Source organism: Triturus cristatus, chromosome 5_2 (genome assembly GCF_964204655.1).
Source record: "Triturus cristatus chromosome 5_2, aTriCri1.1, whole genome shotgun sequence".
NCBI lineage: Eukaryota > Metazoa > Chordata > Amphibia > Caudata > Salamandridae > Triturus > Triturus cristatus.
In genome coordinates this window covers 414,347,530-414,372,319 of record NC_140588.1, presented here as the reverse complement: position 1 = coordinate 414,372,319, position 24,790 = coordinate 414,347,530, and the positions used below count along the sequence as shown (strand labels likewise).

Genomic DNA, 24,790 nt, shown 5'->3' with positions numbered 1-24,790 from the left:
ACTATTGGAAATATGCACTTTACTTTTGCAATCAACATTCTAAAAAATGTATTATTACTGACAATGCAATTGTTTTGAGGCTGATGATGTCCACCGATATGTAAAAGACCAAACTTTGTCACTTAGCATGCCGCTGATTATAGGGAAAACTAAAGAATTACAAAATCATGCAAAGTGTAGTTCTGCAATAGCAAAGACAAACTGTTCCACAGAATTCCACTTGCTCAGATGTAACTATGAGCAAGGGGATGCAATTAGAATAGGCACTGCTTAAGCCCATCAGCAACAAACTGTCTCAACGGTGACCCTGATTTCAAGCATAATGGCTAATTGGAAGTTGGGCATCTCTGAGGTACTTTATTAATTCTTCTTAATTGTAATCAAAACCCACAACAGACCTACTAAATGCAATTTGATAGGTAAACAAATGGATACCTTAGACCCTCTGGATCTTCCGTAGCTAACATGAAGAAAGCCAAAGACTTGTTGGATATGTTGCTTTGTGACCTTTCTTATTGGTATGAGCTTTTAATGAAAACATTAGCGGCCACTTTATTTGTGGGTGCAACAGAATTTATGCATAACTATTTTCCTAATTCATAATGTATAATAGTAAAATTATCATTTGCCCCTATGTCAGCAAACAGCTTGTTAGAAAAGCAACATGAGCTTTGATTCAACATCTACAGAAATTCTTTGATTAAGTACTGTTTTGCACGATTCAATTATTTACAATACATTTGTAAAATTAAGCACGTGATGCAAAAATCAAGCAACTTGAATAAAATACTCAACATCCACAGTATGACTTCTACCTTTGAATTTCTGCAATTTCTGCTCGAAGACGATCAATTTCTTCCTTTTCTGTGGCAATCTGTCTTCTGAGAAATTGCTCCATATTCACCAGTTCTTCCTGTTCCGTTAAAATCTCGTTCTCCTACAATTATCAATTGAGGAAAAGAAATAAGGCAACGGGATTATGAACTGCAATCTTGTTACTAAAGGAAAGATGAATTTGACTGGGTGTGGCAGAAAACAGAGATGCTAAATTATGGTCATAATCAGACATGGCACTTTGACTACATGTGCCTTTCAGACAAATGCTTAATAACAGAGAGAATACTGCCTGTAAAAGTGACAATTAAAGAATGCTGTGAGAACAAAGGCAGATCTGACTATATCAAAATCAACTTGTGCTCTGGTAAGAAGTTTATTAACTTTGTAGCACAGAGTTTGAAGAGAATCTGACAAAAAGCTCCAGCATTTTCCAACAGAGGTTGCGACTGAAGTCCCTCTATAGTGTTTATGTGCCTCAAGTTTAAAAAGGTGAACATCTGACTGCTTCACATTTGCATATGATTAAGACCGGTGGCAGGTCGAAACGCGTAATGCATCTATGCTTCTCTGCAATTAAAAGTTGTTTTTTTACTTACTGGCTGGTGGGCTCACTTTTGCACTGAGGAAGGTGTGGTATATTTTCTTATGGAATATATATATTTATGTATTTACAATCCCACCACATAACAGTGTTTTCTTAGGAGCATCAAAAACAGGTTGAATACTTCTTTATAAGAGTAACCATTATGTATATAAAATATTCCTTGCAGTGGACTTTGATGTAAAAATAAGAACTATGAGGACAAATTCAGATGAGGTGATAGAACTGCCAAAGTGACTGGCAATACCAGTCTCAAGTTATGAAAATAGGTTGGAAACGGTGAGAAGTGCTCTGCTTCAAATAATTGATTTGTTTAATTTGATTAAGGCTAGTACTTATTTTTCCAAAATTTCAATAAAAGCTACTGTAATAGTCAATGGTGTCTCCAGTATTATTAGATCTTGATCACAGCAGACCTCTAGAAGAATTTTAAACCAGTACTAGTAGTTGGAGTGATCACTATCCTCTGTCCAGGTTTACATTTTCCACTCATACAGGGTATTGTCTTTTTAGGAGAGAAGTCCCCATCCGTAAAGATACATGTTTGAAATGAGAGAAAATACATCCTATTTTCCTCACTAAAAGGACTGTTGAGACGGCTCGGATTTGTACTGATATTTGTCTGGTTGGAAGCACTGGGACAGCCATTCTGTTAGTCTTCACTACTCTAGAATATAACTTAGCTTTAGCTTTTATGTCTCTTAAGTGAAAACAACCAATATTCCCACTCCAAAATGGTTAGAAAAAAAATGCTGTGAATAAGTCAAGCAAAACAGTGGTCACTTTGGATTAATTAATTCTCAAAATCACAACAGATTATGTACATGAAGAAAAATTAATGTTCCTCAATGTGTCACACAGGTATGCGTATAGATGCAAGGATATCAAATATAATTCAATTACATAAAAGGTAAATCACACATAGTGAATGCAGAACAAAAGAGAACCAGAAAAGCAAAGTATGAACAGACATTTATATAATCATTCACAAATATGTAAAAGGTGCCAGGATGTATTAATACCTTGGATCATATGGATATAGGGGGTCGTCCCTTTTTTGCCTGCAATAACGCTTGGGTTTACATTTTGCTCTTGGATAAATTCCCAGCATTTGGCCGAGCCTATTTTGATAAGAAAGATTACTAAAAACAAAGCTGGGGAAGAACTGATTTAAGATTGTTCATCTCAGTATGAGATGTAAATAAGTCCTCCAGTTTCATTATGAAAACATAACGTTGGATACTATTACCGCTGCAAAACATGGAAGAAGCCCTTTTTAATTCTTTGTCAGGACCAAAGACAAGGATTATGCTTACTATCTTTGCTTTAATTTTACAGCATCATCAAAAAACTATCTTTCCTATGAGCCTTAGTGAAAGAGAAACAACAGAATCAACACAAGAGTCCCTTTATAGTCCTTTCACAGTGTTCATGCCCCCTCTTTCTTCGCACCCAGAGTTCAGTGCCTCCCCAGCTTTCTGCATGTTTATCTGACATTATAATGTATTGGGAGCATTGTTGGATTTTTTAACCTCTTTCTACCACTTACTAACAGCAAAGGGTGCCGCAGGATCGTGTTTCAACATCATACGGCGCTGGTATTACATTTTAATTGCGGGCATATATGAGGGCGAGGAGGTTCTCCACACACTAGAGGGCACTGTCTGGTGCATAACGACCACAGGATCCACAATAAACGCTGCATTCACTGTGCGCAATTCTATTTTGTCTCTCATCCGGGCCCCGGTGCATCATAAGGCTTTGAAACCAGCCATGGAACAGCTATGGTCCCAAGGGATTCGGCTAATAATCTACATGGACGATATCCTCATTATAGATCAGTGCCAGGAGAAGCTCCGGACTCGTCTTCAAACAGCAGTGCACCTGCTGGAAGGTGTGGGTTTTGTCATCAAACCGAAGTTGTTGTTGATGCCCTCTCTAAGGATTACCTTTCTGGGTTTTGTTATTGCTTCTCCCCAGGCTACTCTGAGCCTATATGACAAAGAAAGTGGCACCATTCAGGCAAGAGGTCTGCAAGACACTCGCGAAGGAACAGACCTCCTTGAGGCAAGTTGCATGTCTGAGGGGCCTCTTTTCCTCGTTGATTCCAGCCATCTTTCCAGGCCCCCTACTTTGCAGAGCCCTGCAATGTATGAAGACTCAACATCTCAGAAGAGATGCGACGTGTTTGGAGACAGTTCCGCTGACCGAGGACGTCAAGGAAGAAATTAGATGGTGGCTCATGTACATGGAGGCGTGAAACGGGAGAGCAATCTTCGGCTCATGCCTGGACATCATTATCGAGACAGATGCCAGCAAAGAGGGCTGGGGTGCTCGCTGCAGCAAATTATCCACAGAAGGAAGGTGATCCTCTCAAGAACAAAAGTTATACATCAACTGTCTCGAACTCCTGGAGGGTTCATCCGCAGTACCCTGATGGACCAAGAAGAAGACAATGCTGCATGTTGTTGAAGATGGACAATATTTCTGTTGTCCGTTATATCAACCACCTAGTCGGGACACGCTTGAGGGCTTTGGCAGAACTGGTCAAGAAATGTTGGCACTTTTGCTTAGACTGGAACATCTCAGTTGCTGAACATCTCCCTGGCAAGGCAAATGTAGTGGCGAACTGAACTTCCAGGTATCTCCAAGGCTCGAGCCTATGGAAACTTCATACTCTGATTTTAAAAGTCATCAACGAGAGATGGGGTCCTTTTTCGGCAGACCGGTTTGCTTCTCGGCTGGATCGCCTGTTGTAAAGTTTCTTCAGCTGGAGACCCAATCCAATGGCAGAGGTGATGGATGCTTTTTCCAAAGACTGGAAGCAGGAGAGGGGCTACGTGTTTCCCCTGTTCTCGATGATCACACTCCAGCCAGCACAGTTGAGGCACCAAGTGGCATATCTTGTGGTAATAACCCCAACATGGAAATTGCAAGTCTGGTATCCAGTTCGTCTGGAACTTTCTTGGGGTTCTCCAATCCTCCTCCCTCCAGCCCCAGATCTTCTCCTGTATCCTCTGGTATCCGCGGGACATTTGTTTCTTATGGATGGCAGATTACAGGGAACAATGGAAAGTCCCAGGTTTTTTGCAGGGAGCTCAATGCCTCTTATCGAAGGCATGGACAGATGACACCACCAATAGATATTGCTCAGCATGGGTGAAATAGCTGGGTTGGTGACTCCAGAGGGACCTGGATCCCATGGGAGCAGGAGTCGTTTCCTGTCTGAATGTCTTATCATCCCTGGCATCCAATGGTGTGGATTATAAATCTATGAACATTTTTCGTTCAGCTAGATCAGTTGGGCATTTCCCTATTGAGGCCATCACGTTGTGGGAACATCCCTAAGTCTGTAAACTGATGAGAGGCTAAGCCTCTCCCTTCAGCCAGAACTAATGTATTCAGTTCTTTAGGATTTGAATGTTGCTTTCAAACGTTTCCTCTCTTGGAAAAGTAATAAATAACTTTCCAGGAAGGAACATTTGGGAACATTGGCTATGTTCCTGTACTTTATCTCCTGTAGGAGAGTTTCAGATGTTAAAACACTGGACATTACAAGTAGATTGTTTACCCTGGAAGGGGCTTCTTTTCGTGTGTCTAGATGCACGAAGTGTAACTCACGGCAAATCTCTTACTAGGAATTTGATGATCACCCAAAGTTGTGTGTTGTGAGGTGTATTAAGGCATACTAGGCCATAATAGAGGAGTTCAAGCCTCATGGTGAATGACAACTTCTCATTGCCTTGATAAAGCCCTTCCATGTAGTCTCCTCCCTATCACTAGATGGGTTTGATGGGTGACGCAGGAGGTTGGAATTGACCTTTCTAAATTTGCTCATTACGCTCGAGGGGCCATGGCATTGTAAGGCTTCCCCCTGGGGGCTAGATTGGAGGACATTTTGAATTCGGCAGATTGGTCCTTAGATTCTACCTTCAAAAGGTTTTATTTTAAACCAGTGGTAGATATGGCCTTTCACGTCAGGAAGCTTTGAATATTCATAATCCTCACCTCTGGTCACGACATAGAATGAAAAGTTTCCAAGCTATCGTAATGGAAAGTTTCAATTCTACTGAGGACCAGGAGGCTAGGATTATCCCTTCCAGGAGTTACTCCAGATCCTACCCGATATGGGGGGGGGGGAAGGGGGGAGGGAGGGGTGGAATAAAGTTTTTCCCAAACAAAGTATGGTAGTAAGTATCAGTTTTGATGGACTTTGTGATCGGTTGTTTTGGATATGCCATTATGAACGGCATTGATATTCTAGACTAATACTGGTTAATACTTTTGTATATACATGTAATGGGATTTCTCGGAGATCAGTTTCATTTCTAGATATATGATTTTTCCAGGGAACAAATCAAGCCAGCAGGAATAACTTCGGAAGACTGGACTTTGCTCGCACGAAGAAAGAGAGGGTGTGAAAACAGTGAAACGACTATAAATGGAGTTAACTTGTGTTGATTGGACAATGATCTGTTTCCCTATGGTTCATTGGAAAGATAGTTTCTTAATGATATTGTGAAATGGCTGCTGTAAAAATAAAGCAAAAAAAGTAACCATAATCCTTGCCTCTGAGTCCTTAATAGAACTGAATATCCGTTACGATAGCTAGGACCTTTTTCATTCTATAAAGCTCTAAATGTGATCAATATGCCAAAAAATTACTTATAGTCATTCATTGATCTTTTGTCTTGAAGTGACAAAAGGAATTTATGCAAGCCTATCAAACAAAGCACCAAGATGAGAAATGGGAACCATGATCTTTTTTAATCCGATATTGAACTTTAAAGTCCCTTATTAACAGTGATGTAAATAAACTCTGTCATGGGTGTTCAATCCCAGATTCTGTGTTTGAATCAATCATTGTACCAATTTTTAAAAAGAGCGATAGGGTGATCAGAACTCACACATGATGTGACAGATAAGATCAAAAATTACATCAGTGGCTTCACTGGGGATATTACATATTACTTCAGCCTTGACATTATGGTCAATGACACTATGTAAATGGTACAATTTATTTGTTGGGAGAGGTGTTGTTACTTAATGTTATGAGGTTGCACATTTCTGTTATATCTGTATGAATACTGACATTGTAAACAGTGCTCAAGACTGGGTATATTCTATCATTTTTAACCAACTATACGTGGACAGTTCAGGGCTTGCTTTTTTTTATTTCATAGCTCCAACTGCAGTTTAATTGTCTTTTAATGGAATTTTACTTTTTTTAATTTCCAGGATTTTTAAATAGATTTTATATACATCTTATGTAAAACACATAAAATGGCTTCATTTGCAAGTGTAATTTCCTGTTTAACAGACACAAAACTTTAAATTACACATCAAAATCAATTTACTCACATCTAATATTACACATATTTGACGTAATATGATGTGAGAGTAAATCTGCTCCCATGAGCAAACAGTAGACTTTCCAGGGTTGAGGATAATGTGGATAGTGTGTGCACACTCACATTAAGCCTATTCCCACCGTGGACACGTGGACACTGTTTGAGATTTTCTCAGCTGACAAGCAAGAGCACATCAGTTTCTAGAATGGGCATGGACAAAAGAACCCTACATTTGGAGGATCTAAGGGAAAGGGTTTCTCCACAAGAAAAAATACACTGTGAAGAAAACAAAAAATTAAGTTAAACCATGCATTTGCTGACAGTCCGAGATTTGCACATGAGTGCATACACACGTTTAATTGAACATGCGCAAGTGGAAAGCACAAATCATTCCAAGAATACTCCTGGGAAGCTGTTAGCCAATAACGCCTTTCCAGGTGGATGGCTGTAAACTGTTGCCAGTTCCATAACATTAGGAAATTCACTCCAAAAAAGGGAAGAGACCTAGGACAGTAATTTTCCACATTTTTGGAGATTCAGTCTCCAGGTTTTTAAGTTTATTTAAGTACAATAGATTTCTGATAGGCCAAATGATCTTTAGAAACCACCCTGGAGCTTAGTTTATGTGTAAGGGATAAGACTGCTCTCACAATCAATGGTGAATTAATTTCCTTCTTGAAATATTGGCATAAACAGACTTGATGTCGCTTATTGGAGATATAGCATACATAGAACTCCCAAGTTTCCCATGGCGTGAGTAGCTAATCCAAGTAAAAAAAACTTCTTTGCATTCTTGAAGTCCTGTTTAATCGATTATGCATTGAGGGCTGCAAGTAAGGGAATGCAGCAAGAAAAAATGGACTGGATGAGTACTAACTAATGCACCTGGAAAATCTAGAATCTCTGCATATCAGCTGGATATTGTTGCTACCAAACTAACATTTCAGCAGCCATCTGGCTTCTGAAATTACTTCTGGCCTCCCATGATAAGAGGGGAAACCATACTTTCTACACTAATTTCTGAACTGGACCATATCATCCCAGAACACTCTAGAAATATTTTAGCACATGCACTGTACATTCCTCGCCTTGGTAGAATAACAATGCCTCTCGATCCTTAGATCTCAAATAATGGGCTTTTTGACTACAACATTTACACGAAAGACAGACAGAAACTGACAAATGTTCTTATAAAACAGTACAGAGTTTGCCATCTTTAAACATCTGAAATTGTAAATATACAAAGGAAGTATTAATAATGCAGGGAGAGAATGTACTAGACCTGAGCGAGAAGAATATGAATAACTTCCTCTTCATTTTCATTCATTTCTTCTTTGGAGACATCCTCCTTTGAAAGGCTGGCAATCTCCTGAGCAATCTTTGACTCACATTCCTACAGAGAAAAGACAGATATTAAAATACTTAAATTACATTGACAGGAGTAATAGGAGCAAGCCCACATGCATGACAGGTTTCATTATTTCATCAGTGGTGCATGTATGTACATGCAATGAAGAATGCATACCTAATTACCTTAATGCAGAATTTGTTTTTTCAAATGTAGTAGCCTTGACAAAACTAACAATAGCACCAATACTGAATAGGCAATATTGCACATCATTCGCAGTCCCTTAATAAACAAAGCTGCATTGCAATCAAGAGGACGTTTCGCCCTGTGGCCATTCCATAGAAAAGTGTGAGGTGTTGTTTTTTTATAAAGAATGGTATTTATTTCAGTAAGACATTACACAATATAGCAGATAATCAAAAATTACAGCAATACATGCAAGTTATGCAGCAATTAATAACACACACAAGATAGTATCTAGTGTTTCTAGAAGGCACAACTGGGTCGCTGAACTCCAAGATGTTAATTAGCATGTAGCCGGTTCGTCATATGGAAAAGAAACCAACTGGCTTCCCATATAGTTTTTGAAGTAATATGGGCGGCTATTCTGAGCAGTCTGGTGTGACTACTGTGGGTGATGCAGTCAGAGCAGTGGAGATGTCCAAGTCATCGTGTGCTAGAGAAGTTTGGATTTGGCCCCTAATATATCTTTGGGTCTGGATGTGATAGGTTGAAGGGATGCATACAATTCAGAGCGATCATTACAAGTCTTGCCATTCGTCCTTCATATGTACCAGCACATGGCCACATTTAGCTTGGCCAGTAATAATGCCACAGCAATATACCTACGGAAATGGGGAGAGACGATTTTAACATAAACGAGGAGGGCTAACTCTGGATATGTTGCAAGTCTGCTGTCTGTCATTTCATTGAGCATGCAGAACATCTTGTTCCAATACTGATTGATAGAAGGGCACACCCAGGCAATATGGAAAAGATCTGCCCAGTTCACTCTAAAATCCCGGGCAGCTATGAGATCTAGAATGATCTATCCTGTGTTGTTTAGCAGATGTGATAAGAGGCTTGGCGTACGAACTTACAACGTAGACGTTTATGGCAATTATTAATTGATATTGATCAGCAGTTTGTGTAGCAAGAAGTATGTCCCTTTAGTTGCTGGCATTTCGCCTCCGAGATCCCTTTCCCAGGCTCGTTTATGAAAAAGTGACTCTCACTCACATTATCCCATCATCCTTGCATTGAGGCAAGAAACCCAACTTGTTGCATCAAGGGACTTAATTATCTGTCTATGGGGCTAATACTGTGTTTTTTTGGTAACTCCGGCATTTTCTCCTGAGCCGTGGCTAGGCCTCATGCATGTGTAGGTGGTGAGGGGTGACCAGTCGATGTTATATAGGAACTGATCATGAGACAAAAACGTCCCATTGGCATATAAGTGGCAAAGTTCTGTAAGTCTGTGCTCAAGAGAGGACATTGAACGCTGAGCTATTTCGACAAGGGGAGGAGGGGGTTATAAGCAAGTAGAATGGCTGGGGAGTACAAAAAAAAGAGCTCAGCCATAAATATCATCCTCCTCCAGGCCCAGGATGTGGCAGCAGTGGTGACGAACAAGCCAAGAACACCAAGCAGGTTCCCATATTTTGCTCTTTCTCCAGGATAATATATGGTTGTCTCCAATCAGGGTGGTACCAGCATTGACTAAAATGTCCTTGGGCAGCTACATATTAGGTCTCCAAATCTTGGACTTTAAAACCTCCCCTTCCTTATTGTAGGATTAGAGTCTCCTAACGTACCCTGTCCTCCCAAATTAATCTAATAAGAAGTGTCCACAAGGAGCAAATAAAGGTTTTGTTGAAAATGATGGGAATGCTTAGGAACAAATATAGAAATCGGAGGACAATCATTTTAATGAGTGCCACTTGCCAGGCTAGGGATAGTGGCCGTTTTTTCCAAGTATGCACTTGCTGTAATTTGACCACAGCTGGGTTGTAGTTTAGCCGAACAATCTTCTCCCAGGTTCCTCCCTAGGGATTGTCCCAGATGCTTAACAGAATCAGTGACCCACTGGATAGGGAACTCCAGCTCTGGAGCCTAAATGTTGTCCGTCAGTGGGAATAGCTCAATCTTGTCCCAACTGATTTGAACCCCAGAGTATTTACCATAGCGTATGATCTTTGGGATCAATGGGAACAAATGATCCATGGGGTGGCAGACAAATAGAAGAACAGCATTAGAGTACATAGATAGCAGTATACAGCCCAATCGGAAAGCCATATCCCTCTGTAGATGAGAAGCACGCAGTTTCCTGCCCAAAGAATCCATGGCAAGTATGAACAGTAAGGGTGAACAAGCATTGGCATAGCCAATAGGTCTCGCTTTTGGGACCTTATAAGTATTAAGTTGTGCAACAACATTAACTGTTGCATGGTTAAACACTTATAAGGTCCCAAAAGCGAGACCTATTGGCTATGACAATGCTGGTTGTTAAAACTATGAGGAATACATAATATCTTTTGAAGTAAGCAGCTCGTTTCGATCATGGCCAGTTGTGCTGAAACCCCAGATACAGTGTGCTGTTTTGAAGTCAGGTGGGAAGTGCGGGCCCGAAAATGCATTAAAAAAAATATCTGTACAAAGTTCGAGAATGTTGAGCGAGCGCCGCAACCTGTACCTGCGCTTCAAGTGCTTATTTTGAGGCACTGATCAATGCCATTTGCTGAAGTAAAGTAAAAGGCTGACATAAGAAGAAAAGGAGTAGAGCGGTGGAGGAAGGAGAGATGGTGGAGAGAGGTAAAATGAAGGGCGGGTGGAAGAGGGAGGAAGGCAGGGCTAGAAACGAGAGAGGAAAATGAACACTGGAGTGGGTACAGGAAGAAGGCGGTATGGACGGCTGAATAATAGAGACACTGAGAGAAAAGAGGAGACATAAAAAGGAGAGAGAAGCAAAGGGGGAAGTAGAGAGGGAGTGAGCGGAGGGGAGGGGTGGAAAGCAGGGTTGTGGCGGAGAAGACAAGATGAAGAGGGGTTGGATTCAGTAAATGAGAGAGTCAAGATGAGAGGAAGGTGGACAGGGTCAGGAGAGGTGGCATGATCGCGGAAGGGAGAGGGCAAAGCAAACGAGGGACGAGAGAAGATAGGTGTACAAGAGAGGGGGGCTAGTCGGAAAAAAGGAGCTTGAGGGAGAGGGCGAGGTGAATGAGTGGAAAGTTCAGTTGATAGACAGGGCAGAGGGCAGCTGAGTTTGGTAGTGAGAGTGGCGGAGAGGAGGAGGAGAGGGAGGTCCAGCCAGGACATGGGAGGAGTGGAGGAGAGCGAGCAGAGAGGAGTAAAGGAGGGAAGTATGCTGACAAGGGAGAGAGCAGGTCAGTGAGGCTTATGGAGGGAAGGAGATGAAGAGGGAAGAGATGAAGAGGAGGCTTGAGGGTAGTGGTGATGAAAGGGGAGATAAAAACACTGGAACTCTCCGAAAAGGGGAAAGCAGGGGAAGGAGGGAGTGTCGATGGGTAGCGAGAGGACGGGTTAGTGTAGGGGGGAAGAAGATGGGATGGTAAGTGAGGTAGGAAAGAGTTGAAAAGAAAGAGGAGTGCGGGGAGAGGGAACAGACCTGGTGGAGGTCACGAGAAGGGGGAGATAAAAGGTAGGAGAAGAGCTGGGTACAGGAGATGAAAGGACTGGGAGAGAAACATAGGAAATGACAGTAAGGGTGTCTAGTCAGGAGAAGGCGCGAGGGTGGTAGTAGAGGAGTAGGGAGACACGTCATAGAGGAGGCAGTGGAAGGCGAAAAATCATTAAAGAGGAAAGAAGTGGGGGAGTTGTAAAGCACTCCAATACCTTCGGGTCGAGTTAGCGCTAAATAAAACTACAAAAAATCCACACACAAAAAAGCTGGCTGATAAATAGAGAAGAAAGTGTAGAAATTAAGGGAGAAGGAGGGAGACAGAAAATGTGAGGGAGCGAAGACAAGAGTCGGGGAGTAGAGGGTGTGAGGTGTAAATGAATGAAGGAGGGATGGGACATGGAGACGGGACGTGGACGAAGGAGGTGTGATAGAAATCCTACAGAATTTGAACAAACCCCAGAGAAAAGTGAGTCATTTATAGAGCGCTTTTTGGCCTCGAAAGGGCCCCTTGGCGCTACCTTTGAAATGCGGTAGGAGGAAAAAAAGAAGCATTGGCGTAGCCAATAGGTCTCACCTTGCGGACCTTATAAGTGTTTAGTTATCCAGCACAATATCCTTGGTGCAACAACATCAACTGTTGCATAGCTAAACACTTATAAGGTCCCAAAGGCAAGACCTATTGGCTATGCAAATGCATGTGTATCTGGACACCCTACATAGTTGATAAAATGGGCACATTCCCAAGCTCGGCAGGGGTCACCATAGTAGCGGTGCACATTTAACATCAGTGTGTGACCCTAGCGGACATGTCCAGTTATCATGAGTTGGCTTTTCAGTAATATGAAGATAATACCCACTTGTCACGGGGACAAGGATAAACACTACAGCTGACTTTCAAAAATTAAAATCTGGATGAGAAAAAACACATGGCTACATTCCACGCTGCAAAACAGAGGTTATTGATTTTGCCCTACCAAATATTCGTAATAATAATGTTGGATCAGTTGTTAATCCAGTATTTTGCAATTGTTAAGAAACATTTGCAACAAGCACTAGCAAAGACAACGGGAGTAGGTTGCTGGCCATTTAGCATGCCAATGCTTATTCTGTTTGGGACTGGTTTTTGTACGAAAGCAAGCATTTTCTGAAAACAACCATTGTTTAAAAGTGAAAAGGGTGTTTCTTTTTTTAATGTAACAGCACATACTGCACAAGTATTTCCTGGCATTTAAGAGGACTGTCTATTGCACGGATGTGCACACTGTGCAAGGACGGATCCCGTCATTCACACTAAGTAAGCGAATGGCTTCAGTGGGCGGATCCTGGACCCCATGCTGCACGCTGTGGTTGGCGGGAGGAAAATGTGAGCGACACTACAGCAGGCCAAGGGATGACGAAGGCGGATTGAAAGAGATATATATATATATAACTTTTGTACAGCACACGTATCACCCGAAAGTCTCAAGGCGCTGAATAACAGATGTATATTGTTACCCAACTCAATGGTACTCATTTTATCGACCTCAGATGGATGAAAGGCTGAGTGGACCCGCCGGGATTAGAACCTGTGACCATGAGGTCGAACACAGGCCCCTACAGTGGATGCATTTGTCCACTGCGCCACCAGACTATCTATCTATCTATCTATCTATCTATCTATATATATATATATATATATATATATATATATCTCTAACGCCAGACCTAAACATAAAGCAAAGAATGGTGGTGGGAGGTTGGCAGCTGATCTGCACCACAGAGATCATATGTCCGATGCTCGAAAACGACATCACCTTTTGCTGAAAGAATCGGTCAAAGGCCAGTGTCAGATTAGCAGTTGTATCTCTGGCACATCCCCAAGCACTTAAAAAAACAATTAATTCTGACGCTCGTAAGAGAGGGCATCCTTCACCCTACAGCACATCCCCACAAACCTATTCCGACTGTGGCCTGGAATGGTCACTGTGAAGCATTTAGAAGGCCACCTCCAGACTACAGAACGCACTATGACGTAGTATTATTAGTGGCGGTGCGCTACGTAAATGCCGAATACCACATAAAATCTGCCTTTACTGGGGCGAGAGAACACTTTGCTCTTTCTCGGCGTGATTGACTTGTTGTTTCAGCAAAATCTCTGTGGGAGGTCAGAACCTCCCTTAACCCTGCACGAGAGTTAGACCTTGCAACCAACTTCCCTCAAATAGATCAGGTTTCGCTTTCATGAAATGCATGACTTTATAGAGAAACTCATTTATTTAAATCCACATATCTAGTTTAACGTACTACATGTCACACAGAGATGCTTAACAAATGTACTTAACAAATGTTTTCATTCAGGGGAGAGGGGTCACGTTGTCTGCCGGATGACTTCTGCTCCCCAGGGGAAGCACGTTCACCCCACAAGCCTTCCAGGCTGCTGGCCACAACAGTTGTTTATTTTTACGTTTGGGCATAGGCCGCGCCACCCATTTACACTGTGATATTAACGTCATTAGTAAAAACAGGGCAGCTTGTAATGATAGGCAGTCACCTCTACTACCCCTCCTGAGGGGGACAGGAACCATCGACGGGAAAAGCGGCGCAGTATTTCTTCAGCAGGTCTGAAGCAGTGTGCACACATAACGGCACAAAATATGTGCCTCCCCTAAAATGTTTTGAGATTGCCCATTCCATAAGGAGAAATAACCAGTGTGTACAATAATGATTGTATTATAGGCTAATGCATGTACGTCTGAAGCAAAAGTTAAAAATAAAGTTTAAAAAATCTCACGTTCTGGCGTATGAAAAGGCAATGCGCTGCTGGAGTCTGGAGAGTAATGGGCTGAAAAGAAGCCAGAACAAATGTCAAATAAATTCATAATGGAGGCCTGCGGAGGTTACGGCAATCTGCTGGGCTACAGGCACAAACAAGCCCGGGAGTAGTGCGTGCGTGCGTGCGTACGCAGTCTGCTCTTTTTGAAGCACATACTCATGCTTGTGGCGCAGCCCCTGCTCGCTCTCGCAAGGTGGATGCCGCCACAAGCATGTGTGTGCTCCCAAAAAGAGCAGAGCAACGGCTAAAGGTCCTCCTATGCAGCGCATGCGCACAGCGTAGGCGAGACCTAAAAATCGTGACTATTGAAAGCTATATCAAAGAGATGAGGGGGGGGGGTGAGTTATGCCAAATGAAAAGTGTGTGGGGGGGGGGGGGAGAAGAAAGTAATCACGATGAGAAAGGACAAAAAAAGTGATAGACGGGGTGTAGGCAGTTAGTTTGTGTAAGAGGTCTGGGTGGGAGAGTAAGGGGGTGTGCGTGACAGGCAGCAAAGCCAACAATCATTGGCATAGCCAATAGGTCTCGCCTTTGGGACCTTATAAGTGTTTAGCCATGCAACAGTTGCATAACTAAATACTTATAAGGTCCCAAAAGCGAGACCTATTGGCTATGCCAAGCGGCCGTCCGGCCGCGAAAGTGAAAGTAATCGCGGTAAAGCGCGGCGCGCACGCCCGCGCACTGTAGCTCTAGGCTGGCCAGGTAGCACTTTTTGGAGCTCTCTCAATAAGTCTCGCCAGACCAGCGCATGCGCTGGGTCAGGCGAGACCTAAAAACGAGAGAAGAAAAAAGTCCGAAAAGGGCCCCAGTGTAGAGGGTGATCAGCAGTGAGGGGTTGGGGAGCGCCTACAGGAAACAAGCAAAGTAAAGCAGAGAAGAGGCTGAGGTGAGAGCGGAAGGAACAAGCACAGCGAACGCTCTAATTTAAAACAGATGGTGACATGACCCCGAACAGATGGCGTCCCTGCTCATAACAGCAAGCCATATCCCGTGGGCGGATACATTTCCTGGGAAAGGTGGGACATGCACCCGCCTTTGCCCAATTGCGTGCTGTCTTTTTTAGAAAGATGCACGTAAAGCCCAATAGAAAAAATACAACAAAAAAACACACGCACAAGCGTGTGAAAAGTCCAGAGTGATTCCAAGAGGCTGTTTCCCTAGGCTCAACCTTGAAAGGACACTCCTGTCCTGTACCCAAGAGGACTAGGAAGGAATCTGAAATCAAGCCATTGGCCCGCACTTTGGCTGTTGGAAGGGATCAAGGCTAAAAACCTAATTAGAATACTGAAGCGTCTAAGCACTGTGATCACGAAGGCCCATTCTAAGGAATCAAAAGCCTTTTTGGCATCTAGAAAGGCTGCCCCAACTTTTGACTCAGGGTCAGCAGGTGCAAGAGGGCAAACACCGTCCGTAGGTTTATGGCAGTGAATCTTAAAGGAACGAATCCATACTCTGCTGGGGATACCATCCCCTCCATCACTAGGGATAGCCTTGTAGCAATTACCTTGCCAGTATTTTATTGTCTAGGTTCAACAGCTACAGGGTGGATTTATGCAAATTTAGAGCGGTCTCTACCAGGTTCAGGAGGTATGGTGATGGTCGCACCCCCGTGTTGGTGGCAGTGCACCCTTCCTCAGCGCCTCTTCATACACAAGTAGGAGGTAGGACTCTGATGTTCACCAGCTAGAGCCCGGGGCGTTATACCCAGCAAGACCGTCAACGGCAGCTAAGATTTTTTCTAGGGTGATGGGTGAGTCAAGGAACAGCATAGGGCTCCGATCTAGCCATACCTAAACCACCTTGTCAAGATATCCTTCTAGCTGATCGGAGGTGACTATAATACAAGATGCATATAGGTTTGCATAAGTAATAACGAAAGTAGCAAGTATCTCCACTGAAATTTTGCTCAGTCCCGTCGGGAATGGTGATTTAGAAAAGTGTGAGATTGAAGGATATGGTCCCTCCTGCCAATTTGTCAGAAGGGAGAGATGCCCATAAAATTGCTTGATTACATATGGGTCACAACTCCCTCATGGAATCTTGTACCAAAGAGAAGAAATGTTTATATCATATTGGTTTTCTTTCACATTATCGAATATGAATAATACAACCAAACTGGTTACATACTCTTTATCTATTACACTTATGGATTTTTACACATTTAAAAAAAAACCTCTCTCTACTGATTTCGTACATATCAAAGCTGCAACAAGCATATTTATGGGTAAGGATTTATTTCTCCAACCTGTATCACAATTCTTCCCAGAATTTCCATATAGCTGTTCAGCAACACTATTTATACATCAACAATATCAAACACTAATTTCCAGTCTGTTCATGCATTTGCTTCTGTGCTAATTATTGTGGGGGTCATTCTACCATGTGAGGTAGTCTTACTGTACCAGGAGCCTCATTACCGATATTTATGTTCTCAGCGACCTATTTTTAGACTTTATTTATATCTTTATATATTGCTTTTTGTTCAGGCTATAGAAGAGTTAGGCAGAAAGAGTAACCTGAAGGGATGTAACAAATATGCAGTGTTCTAGACTATCATATAGGTGAGGCAACTGTAAACAGGGCAGTATGGATAACATATTGGCCTAACGGCTAGGGAGCTCGACCTCGGACCTGTGTTCAAGTCTCGGTAATGACACTGAACTTTCTGTGATTCTGGGCAAATCACTTAATCTCCCTGTGCCTAACAAACAATGAATTTGTGTCCTCATGTAACGTAACTGGTGCTATGTAAAGCGCTCTGAAACCTGATTGGATTCGGGTAAAGTTCGCGCTATATAAAAAAAAAATCAAAAATATGCAATGCAATAATTATAATGTACGGTCATGGTTGAGAAAGGATAAGGCAAGAGAGAGCAGACACAGACATGGGAAGGAAAAAGAAAGATATGCGTTAGAAGAACACTTGGACGGTCTTGGAGATACATAGGGTTCAATTCACAAACTGCACTTTGTAGTACTACTCATGAACAATAAAACGATATTCACTAACCTATTGGCAGAGTTCTATGCCTCTGCTGCTCCTATCTTTTCTATGTGAAGATCTCAGCACAAGTATGCCTATGTTTCAGTAGTATATGTGAGAAGGATGGGAGAGTGCTTGGAAAAGGTGAAATACTTACTACAAAATGGGATGGGTTTATGGAGGTGTAAGGATGGGTTAAGTAAGGATGGGTTTAGGGAGGTACAACCACCAACCCACAAAAGAGTAAGCCCAGTTCTATTCACAAACTGCACTTCTAAAGTTACTGCAGCCAAAAAGGAACCAGAACATTAGCAAATGTACTCCAGCTCAGAACTAGAGTAAGTCCACCACCACACATGGCTGATCACTGGAACTGCAACACCCTTATGTAGAAAATAATGGAAGGGGAGACTTTAAAAACAACTCGATAGGAAATAATGTTCAAATAAATTGACTAATTTTGACTTTTAAAAATTGAGCTACATTTTATTTAATGGTAAACAAGTATATATAATTTAAAATATGTTATTATATTTTTAACACTTTTGAAAACAAAGGTAAATTTAACTTCTTTTTTTAAAAACAAATTTCTACTAGCAAGGCATTGCCATAGTCCGTGCATGAGATGACCAATAATAGTGCTGCAAGTTTAAAGCCAGATCTGGAAACAAATGGGTCAGCTGTTCCTTGGAAATTTTAACTGAAATCCAGAGTTTTTGGGCTATTGTGTTTACGTTATTTGGAGCCTTGCTTCTAAGATGAAACCTATAGAATTTGCTCATGTGACCAGGTTAGGAATTAACCAGGGAATGTAATTTCTCAAACCATTCATTTTGGAGTTCTGAGTTCAGCCTTGTAGACAGGAGCAAATGTTTCAGACTTTATTTTAATTTTCACTAGGACAGAATACTCGGTTCTCTGAGAGGCTTGTAGTCAGGATGTCTGGAATAGAGTCATTATTAATTTCCTGAATTCCAGCATATTGGAACAGCTGGTTGCTCGAATACAGAATATATTAGTATAAACTCAAAGCCTGCTGTGACCAGTTCTTCTCTTCGGAAAGAAATGGATGTTTATTTTTTCAAAACATTCTAATGACATAGATCCATTTCTAAAATCTCATGGGTATCAACAATTGCAAATAGCATTACAGCATGATAAAAACAATACTTCACCCTAGTGTGCTAATGGCATGTAAAATGTGAAATAGTAAATTAGTTCCTTTATCCAACCTTTTGTGCCCTAGTAAAAACAATAATAAAAACAACTGAATCAAAAAAAGGACTCGATTTCAGCTCAACAGTAAAGTAACCAGTTAAAAGGATTTTATTTAATTCAAAGACAAGCCAAATGGCCTTACATTAAATATTTTAAGGATCAACCAGGCCAAGCCTTATGTACTAAAACAATAATAAAGAACTATTTAAAAATAAATTTCAAAATATAAAATAATTATGTTAATTGTAAGGAATACCACGTGTACTTTTTCAACAAAGAATAGATGTTTGTTTGGTGATCATATTCTATAGCGATGAAGACCACTATAACTACTTTCACAGAACAATACGAGGTCGAAACGCATTGACGACAACCAGGAGAGTACATATAACAACCAGAGACTTGAGCCTTGAGACTCCCGATGGAAATTAGAATAATTAAAAAATGTGGGGGGTTTTCCCCTAAAAAGGTTTTTTTTCCTATTGTACCTCTAGGAGTTTTTAGCTGGAACATTACTGATTGGGTCTCAATGAGATGGAATGTGTTGAAAAATGTCAAGATATATCTGTTTTATTGCCTAGTTACAATTTTCCATGGTAATGGGGGGCAATGTCCTAACATGCTGACATTTTGTTTCTTCATAAGGTTATCTTTAACCCTGTAGGTTGATATCTACAAGAGACAAGATCATTTCTGAGAATCAAATGCTGCAGAGTAATAAAAGCAGTTGGGTGCAAGGAGGCATGGCCAAGATGGCAGTCGCAGTGTGAAACTGCTTTCAACCTTCGCCGCCATCCGACTTACTCCAGGCCGCTCGGGCTGCTGTCTCTGGGCCCACTTTCCTCCTCGACCTCCTCAAAGGATCTGCACTGCAACTGCCTTATCTAGGCTGAAACTCTGGGGAGAGCTATGGCGCTTTAAGCCATCGTGTCGTGGCCTGTTGGGGGACTGCCCTGCTTGTGCATGGCAATGCGCCCTTCGGGGAGACGGCTGGCATCTCCACGGGAGGGAGCGTGGACACCGAGGGCCCCCACAGATCACCATGGGTGCTGGGTGTAGGTGCCTGATTTGAGAGGAGGCGAGAGTTGCATACCGGGCCGCCTTCCCCAGAAGATGTGGCACTATTGATCCCCTCTGCCACTGCCCTGGAGGGATGCTTTGCTGTACAGAGGCTGTGGAGGCAACTGCCCTTTCCGACTGGGCCCTGCCACCCCTTTCCCTCCTCAGTGCCCCTTCACAGACAACTCTTCTCACCCTGCAGCAGCCCGAAGATCAGAAAAAGGAAGACTACAGCTGCCTGGATCACATACCTCTGCACCAGTAACGGGGGGTCTGTGGAGGCCAAAGTTGTGACAGCGCCTCTCTGCTCGTGACTTGTGGGCGGTCCTCCCCCCACTCCTCTTGATGTCCTCATTGATCATGCCTAGGAGCTATCAGCTTACTCCAACACTGGTACTGGTCGTGGCCCTGGGGTTATTCTGGCTGCTCGTGCTGCTTGAGGGCCAGAGTGGGGTTCCACTTACAACTTCAGCTCCCGACCCCGGCCCTGAGTCAGCTACCGATCCCGGCCCTGAGTCAGCTACGATGGAAAAAGATAAGGCCCCAAAAGCCACAAAGACCCAGACAAAGAATGACTGATTTACCACGGTGCTGGCTGGGCCTAGGAACTCGTCTTGCTCCCCCTGGAGTGGCGACCCACGTGGAACAGGCCTAGTCTGACCTAGCTACCATTCTCAAGGCCATACAGGACTTGAAATCCATCCTGAAAAACAGAGTGGGTGAAGTTCAGATGGATGCTGCGCTCCTCCACCAAGAACTTAGAAACGTTGCCACCCGAGTCACTGAAGCCAAACGTCAGGTGTACTTGGAGGAGGAGGATGTGACTGTCCTGAAGCAGCAGGTTCCTGGTCTGCTTTCCTCTGCCGCGGCCCTAGAGGAGAGGGCTGAAGATGCACAGAACAGCTCCCGCCCCAATAATCTGTAAAAAGTGGGTTTTCCGGAAGGGTCTGAAACGCCTGACGTTGCAAAATTACTTGATACTTGGTTTTGCCCATGGGTCCCGGAGACAGCGCTCTCACCATGGTTTGTGGCATAGGCCCACAGATCCTAGGGCAGCATCACCCACCTGGGGCACAGGCTCGCACACTGATCGCTAAAATACTAAATTTGCAAGACAGGGACGATGTTGTCAGATAGTCCCATGGGCAACTTAACCTTTGATATCAAAATGCACGCCTAATGATCTTCCCTACTATACTGACACAGTCCAACAAGTTGTCGCCCCTTCACGGAGGTCAAGCAAAAGCTCCGAACTCAATCTCCAATACATGCTCATCTTCCCTGTGAAACTGAAGGTCCTGAGCAGGCCAGAGAGTGGGTTGAGGAGAGACTTGTGTGTGCTGCAGTATCATGTGAAACCTGGTGGCGGGCTGCACCAAGGTATTGCCCGCTGATACACGAAGTCACAGAGGAAGAGGCAGGACTCGTTCCTACAGATAACGTGCCCAAGATGGCGGCCGAACGGGCCCTTCAGGCTTCAACTCAGATCCCCCTGCAACACAACTCAGCAGCGCATAAAACGGAATCCCAGATTGATCTCTTTCTGTTACTGGACACTGATGTCGGTCCGGTAACTGCGTGACCATCCTCCCATGGGGGATCTTGGACCATGCTCCACTAACCATGACAGTCGGTTCTGCGGACCCGATCCAGAGGTATATGTGGTGTCTTCAAAGCTTTGTAACTTGCGACCCTCACTTTGAGACATATCTGGAGGCCGAGATACACTCTTATTTTGTGATTAATAAAGAGTCGGTGGAATCGGCAGGTACCCTTTTGGAGGCCAGTAAGCCAACGATCAGGGGTCTAGTGAAGGGGTTCATCAATGTTAGGGAAAAAGAGAGGTTAGCACAGATCAGAGCCCTTGAGACTAAGATCCATACCCTGGAGCGAGAGGTCCTGGAATGCCCCGCCTATGCTCTCCGACTGACGATGGCCAGCTCTCCCTTGAAGAGGCTAGACAGTGTTGGGGAGCAAGAAAAAGATATCTTTTTTTTTTTATTTTTAAATGTTTTATTTTACAGGGTTTTATATAGAGCCAACTTGACCCGAATCAGAGTTCTTTGCATAGCACCAGTTGAATTACATGAGGACACATTAATTTTTTTGTTAGGCACAGGGAGATTAAGTGATTTGCCCAGAATCACAGGATGTTCAGCGTGATTGCTGAGACTCGAACCCAGTTCCCTAGATTCGAGGTCAACTGCCCTAGCCGCTAGGCCAAAAAAAAAAAAAAATATATATATATATATATATATATTTATATTTACATTTGTGTGATATGTTACATGAAAGTTCTTTTAATGTATTTATGAACTACAAAAACATATTTTCTCTATGTCTAAGACTGTCGTAATACACAGCATATTGTCACTTTGAAAATGAAAAAAGCAGGCGTAATGGTGTCATTTGATCAAGACTCCGTGCGAGTTGAAACGAGTCATGGTGGCATCCTAGTTGACATCTTAAGCGATTTTGAGGTCTGTGTCCATATTTTTCCAGCAAACAATTGGGAGTTTTGGCGGCGAGTCAAAAAAAAAAAATATATATATATATATATATATATATATATATCATGTGACCAAGGCCTCCAGTAGGTCGAAACGCGTCATGGCGGTGGTGCAGGTTACGGAGTAAAATAAAGAATTAAGAGCACCTATTCCTGGGTTCCATGCAGCGCATCTTGTGAGGCGATTCCTTGTGATATATATATATATATATATATATATATATAGATATTACCTACTGGCGGTCGCCAGTAGGTAGTTATAGTTAGGACCCCTTTTCCAAAGGAAATCCGCAACATTCTATTTTGAATAACTTTGGCGCCGGTCGATGAATCCTCGCGAATTTTTCAAAATAGGTGGGGTGCTATGCTCCGCTCCTACCCTGAAAGTCTCGGGGGGATTCGTCAAGCGGGGGCTGAGATAAAAGGGGGGTCCCAAAACGCGTTTTTTCCATGCATTTTTCCATAGGACCTTTAGACAGGGCTACAGCCCGAACGGCTGAACAGATTTACTTGAAATTTGGCAGAGAGGTAGTCCTCAGGTCAAGGAAGTGCCCTTTGTAGGTTTGGTGTAAATCTGTTCGGTAGATTCTGAGAAAATAGCCTTTAAATCAATATATATATCTGAGCCAGCTTACGGTGCGCTTACGGTACGCTTACCGTACGCGTACGGTGGCGTGCGCGAGCGCGATTCTGATTGGCTCTTAGATCTTAGTAAACATTCGAATCGGCCGAAACCAGGAAGCGGCGTCCGCCATTTTGTCTCTCGCACTGAGAGTTATTTTTAAAATATAAAGCCCAAAAACATGTAAAGGGGCTGTGTAGACAACTCCCACACACACAGCCATGTTGAGGGAGCCCCCAAAGCCAAAAACAGAATTTTTATTTTTGTGGTAATTTCGCCGATTACGCTTACGGTACGCGTATGGTTAAAAAAATTAAATAAAAAAACACTATCCACACTCACCCCACCCCCTGTGCTTTTGGTGGCCGAAGGCCACCAAATAGACAGGGCTCACCGATGCATACAAAAACTAATTATTCTAAAAAAAAATAATAACAGAAAAAATTATCCACACTCTCTCCACCCCGTGTGCAAATGGTGCCCGAAGGGCACCATTTGTGCATGGCTTCTAAAACTTACGAAAAATTAAAATATTACCGTGCACGGAACGAACTGCGTTAAGTGAGCGCGCACGCCACGAATGGCGTAAAGTAACTTAGCATTTAAAAAACCGTACAAATTCACTGAAAAAACCATAGGTTTCACACACGTTATAGTTAGGAATTAGCATTTAAAAAACCTTGCAAATTCACTGAAAAAACCATAGGTTTCACACATGTTATAGTTAGCGGAAATTTTACTGATAAAAAACCAGTGAAATTGCCCCGTTATAGTTAGTGCTGGCAACTATAACTCACGCGACCGCAATCCTCTGCTGATGCTAATACTGTATTTAGACACTTATTTGCCCATGTCTTCTTCCATACATTTTTAGCTATACATATATTACAAATATTTTTTTTTCATAAAGACACATATGTCATCAGCAGAAGATTGCGGTCGCGTGAGTTATAGTTGCCAGCACTAACTATAACGGGGCAATTTCACTGGTTTTTTATCAGTAAAATTTCCGCTAACTATAACATGTGTGAAACCTATGGTTTTTTCAGTGAATTACCTACTGGCGGTCGCCAGTAGGTAGTTATAGTTAGGACCACGTTTCCATAGGAAAACCTCAACATTCTATTTTGAATAACTTTGGCGCCGGTCGACGAATCCTCGCGAATTTCTCAAAATAGGTGGGGCGCTACGCTCCGCTCCTACCCTGAAAGTCTCGGGGGGATCCGTCAAGCGGGGGCTGAGATAAAAGGGGGGTCCCAATCAAAATTTGGCAGAGAGGTAGTCCCTATGTCAAGGAAGTGCCTTTTGTAGGTTTGGTGTAAATCTGTTCAGTAGATTCTGAGAAAATAGCCTTTAAATCAATATATATATCTGAGCCCGCTTACGGTACGCTTACCGTACGCTTACGGTAAGCGTACGGTAGCGTGCGCGAGCGCGATTCTGATTGGCTCTTAGATCTTAGTAAACATTCGAATCGGCCGAAACCAGGAAGCGGCGGCCGCCATTTTCTGTATTTCACTCTGAAAAAAAAAGAGTGAAAACAAGAAAAGGGGGCAATGAGGAGAGTTACAGACCCCCTAACATTTGTAAGGGGGTCAAAGAAGGACAGAAAAGTACAAAAAAAACATTTATTGATTTTAAAAAAAATCACGGGGTACGCGTACGGTAAGCGTACGGTAAAAAAATAAATAAATAAATAAATGAAATGCAGATTTAAGTGTTTAGATATTAGGGGGCTCTAAAAAGAGCCGTTGTGTTTATGAAGTCATTTTTTTAGTGGTACCTACAAGTAAGTACCGATGCAGAGTCT

At 42.7% G+C, this 24,790-nt stretch overlaps 1 protein-coding gene across 1 annotated transcript in view; it reads right to left on the bottom strand.

The window, feature by feature from the left end:
- RALBP1 (ralA binding protein 1) overlaps nt 1-24,790 on the bottom strand; it is a 250,917-nt gene that overhangs the window by 52,803 nt on the left and 173,324 nt on the right. Inside the window, exons 7-8 of the mRNA XM_085607330.1 lie at nt 8,072-8,182; nt 816-937 (exon numbers count right to left, since the gene is read on the bottom strand). Of these exons, the coding sequence (XP_085463456.1) occupies nt 816-937; nt 8,072-8,182 (233 nt within the window). The remainder of the gene's footprint in view (nt 1-815; nt 938-8,071; nt 8,183-24,790) is intronic.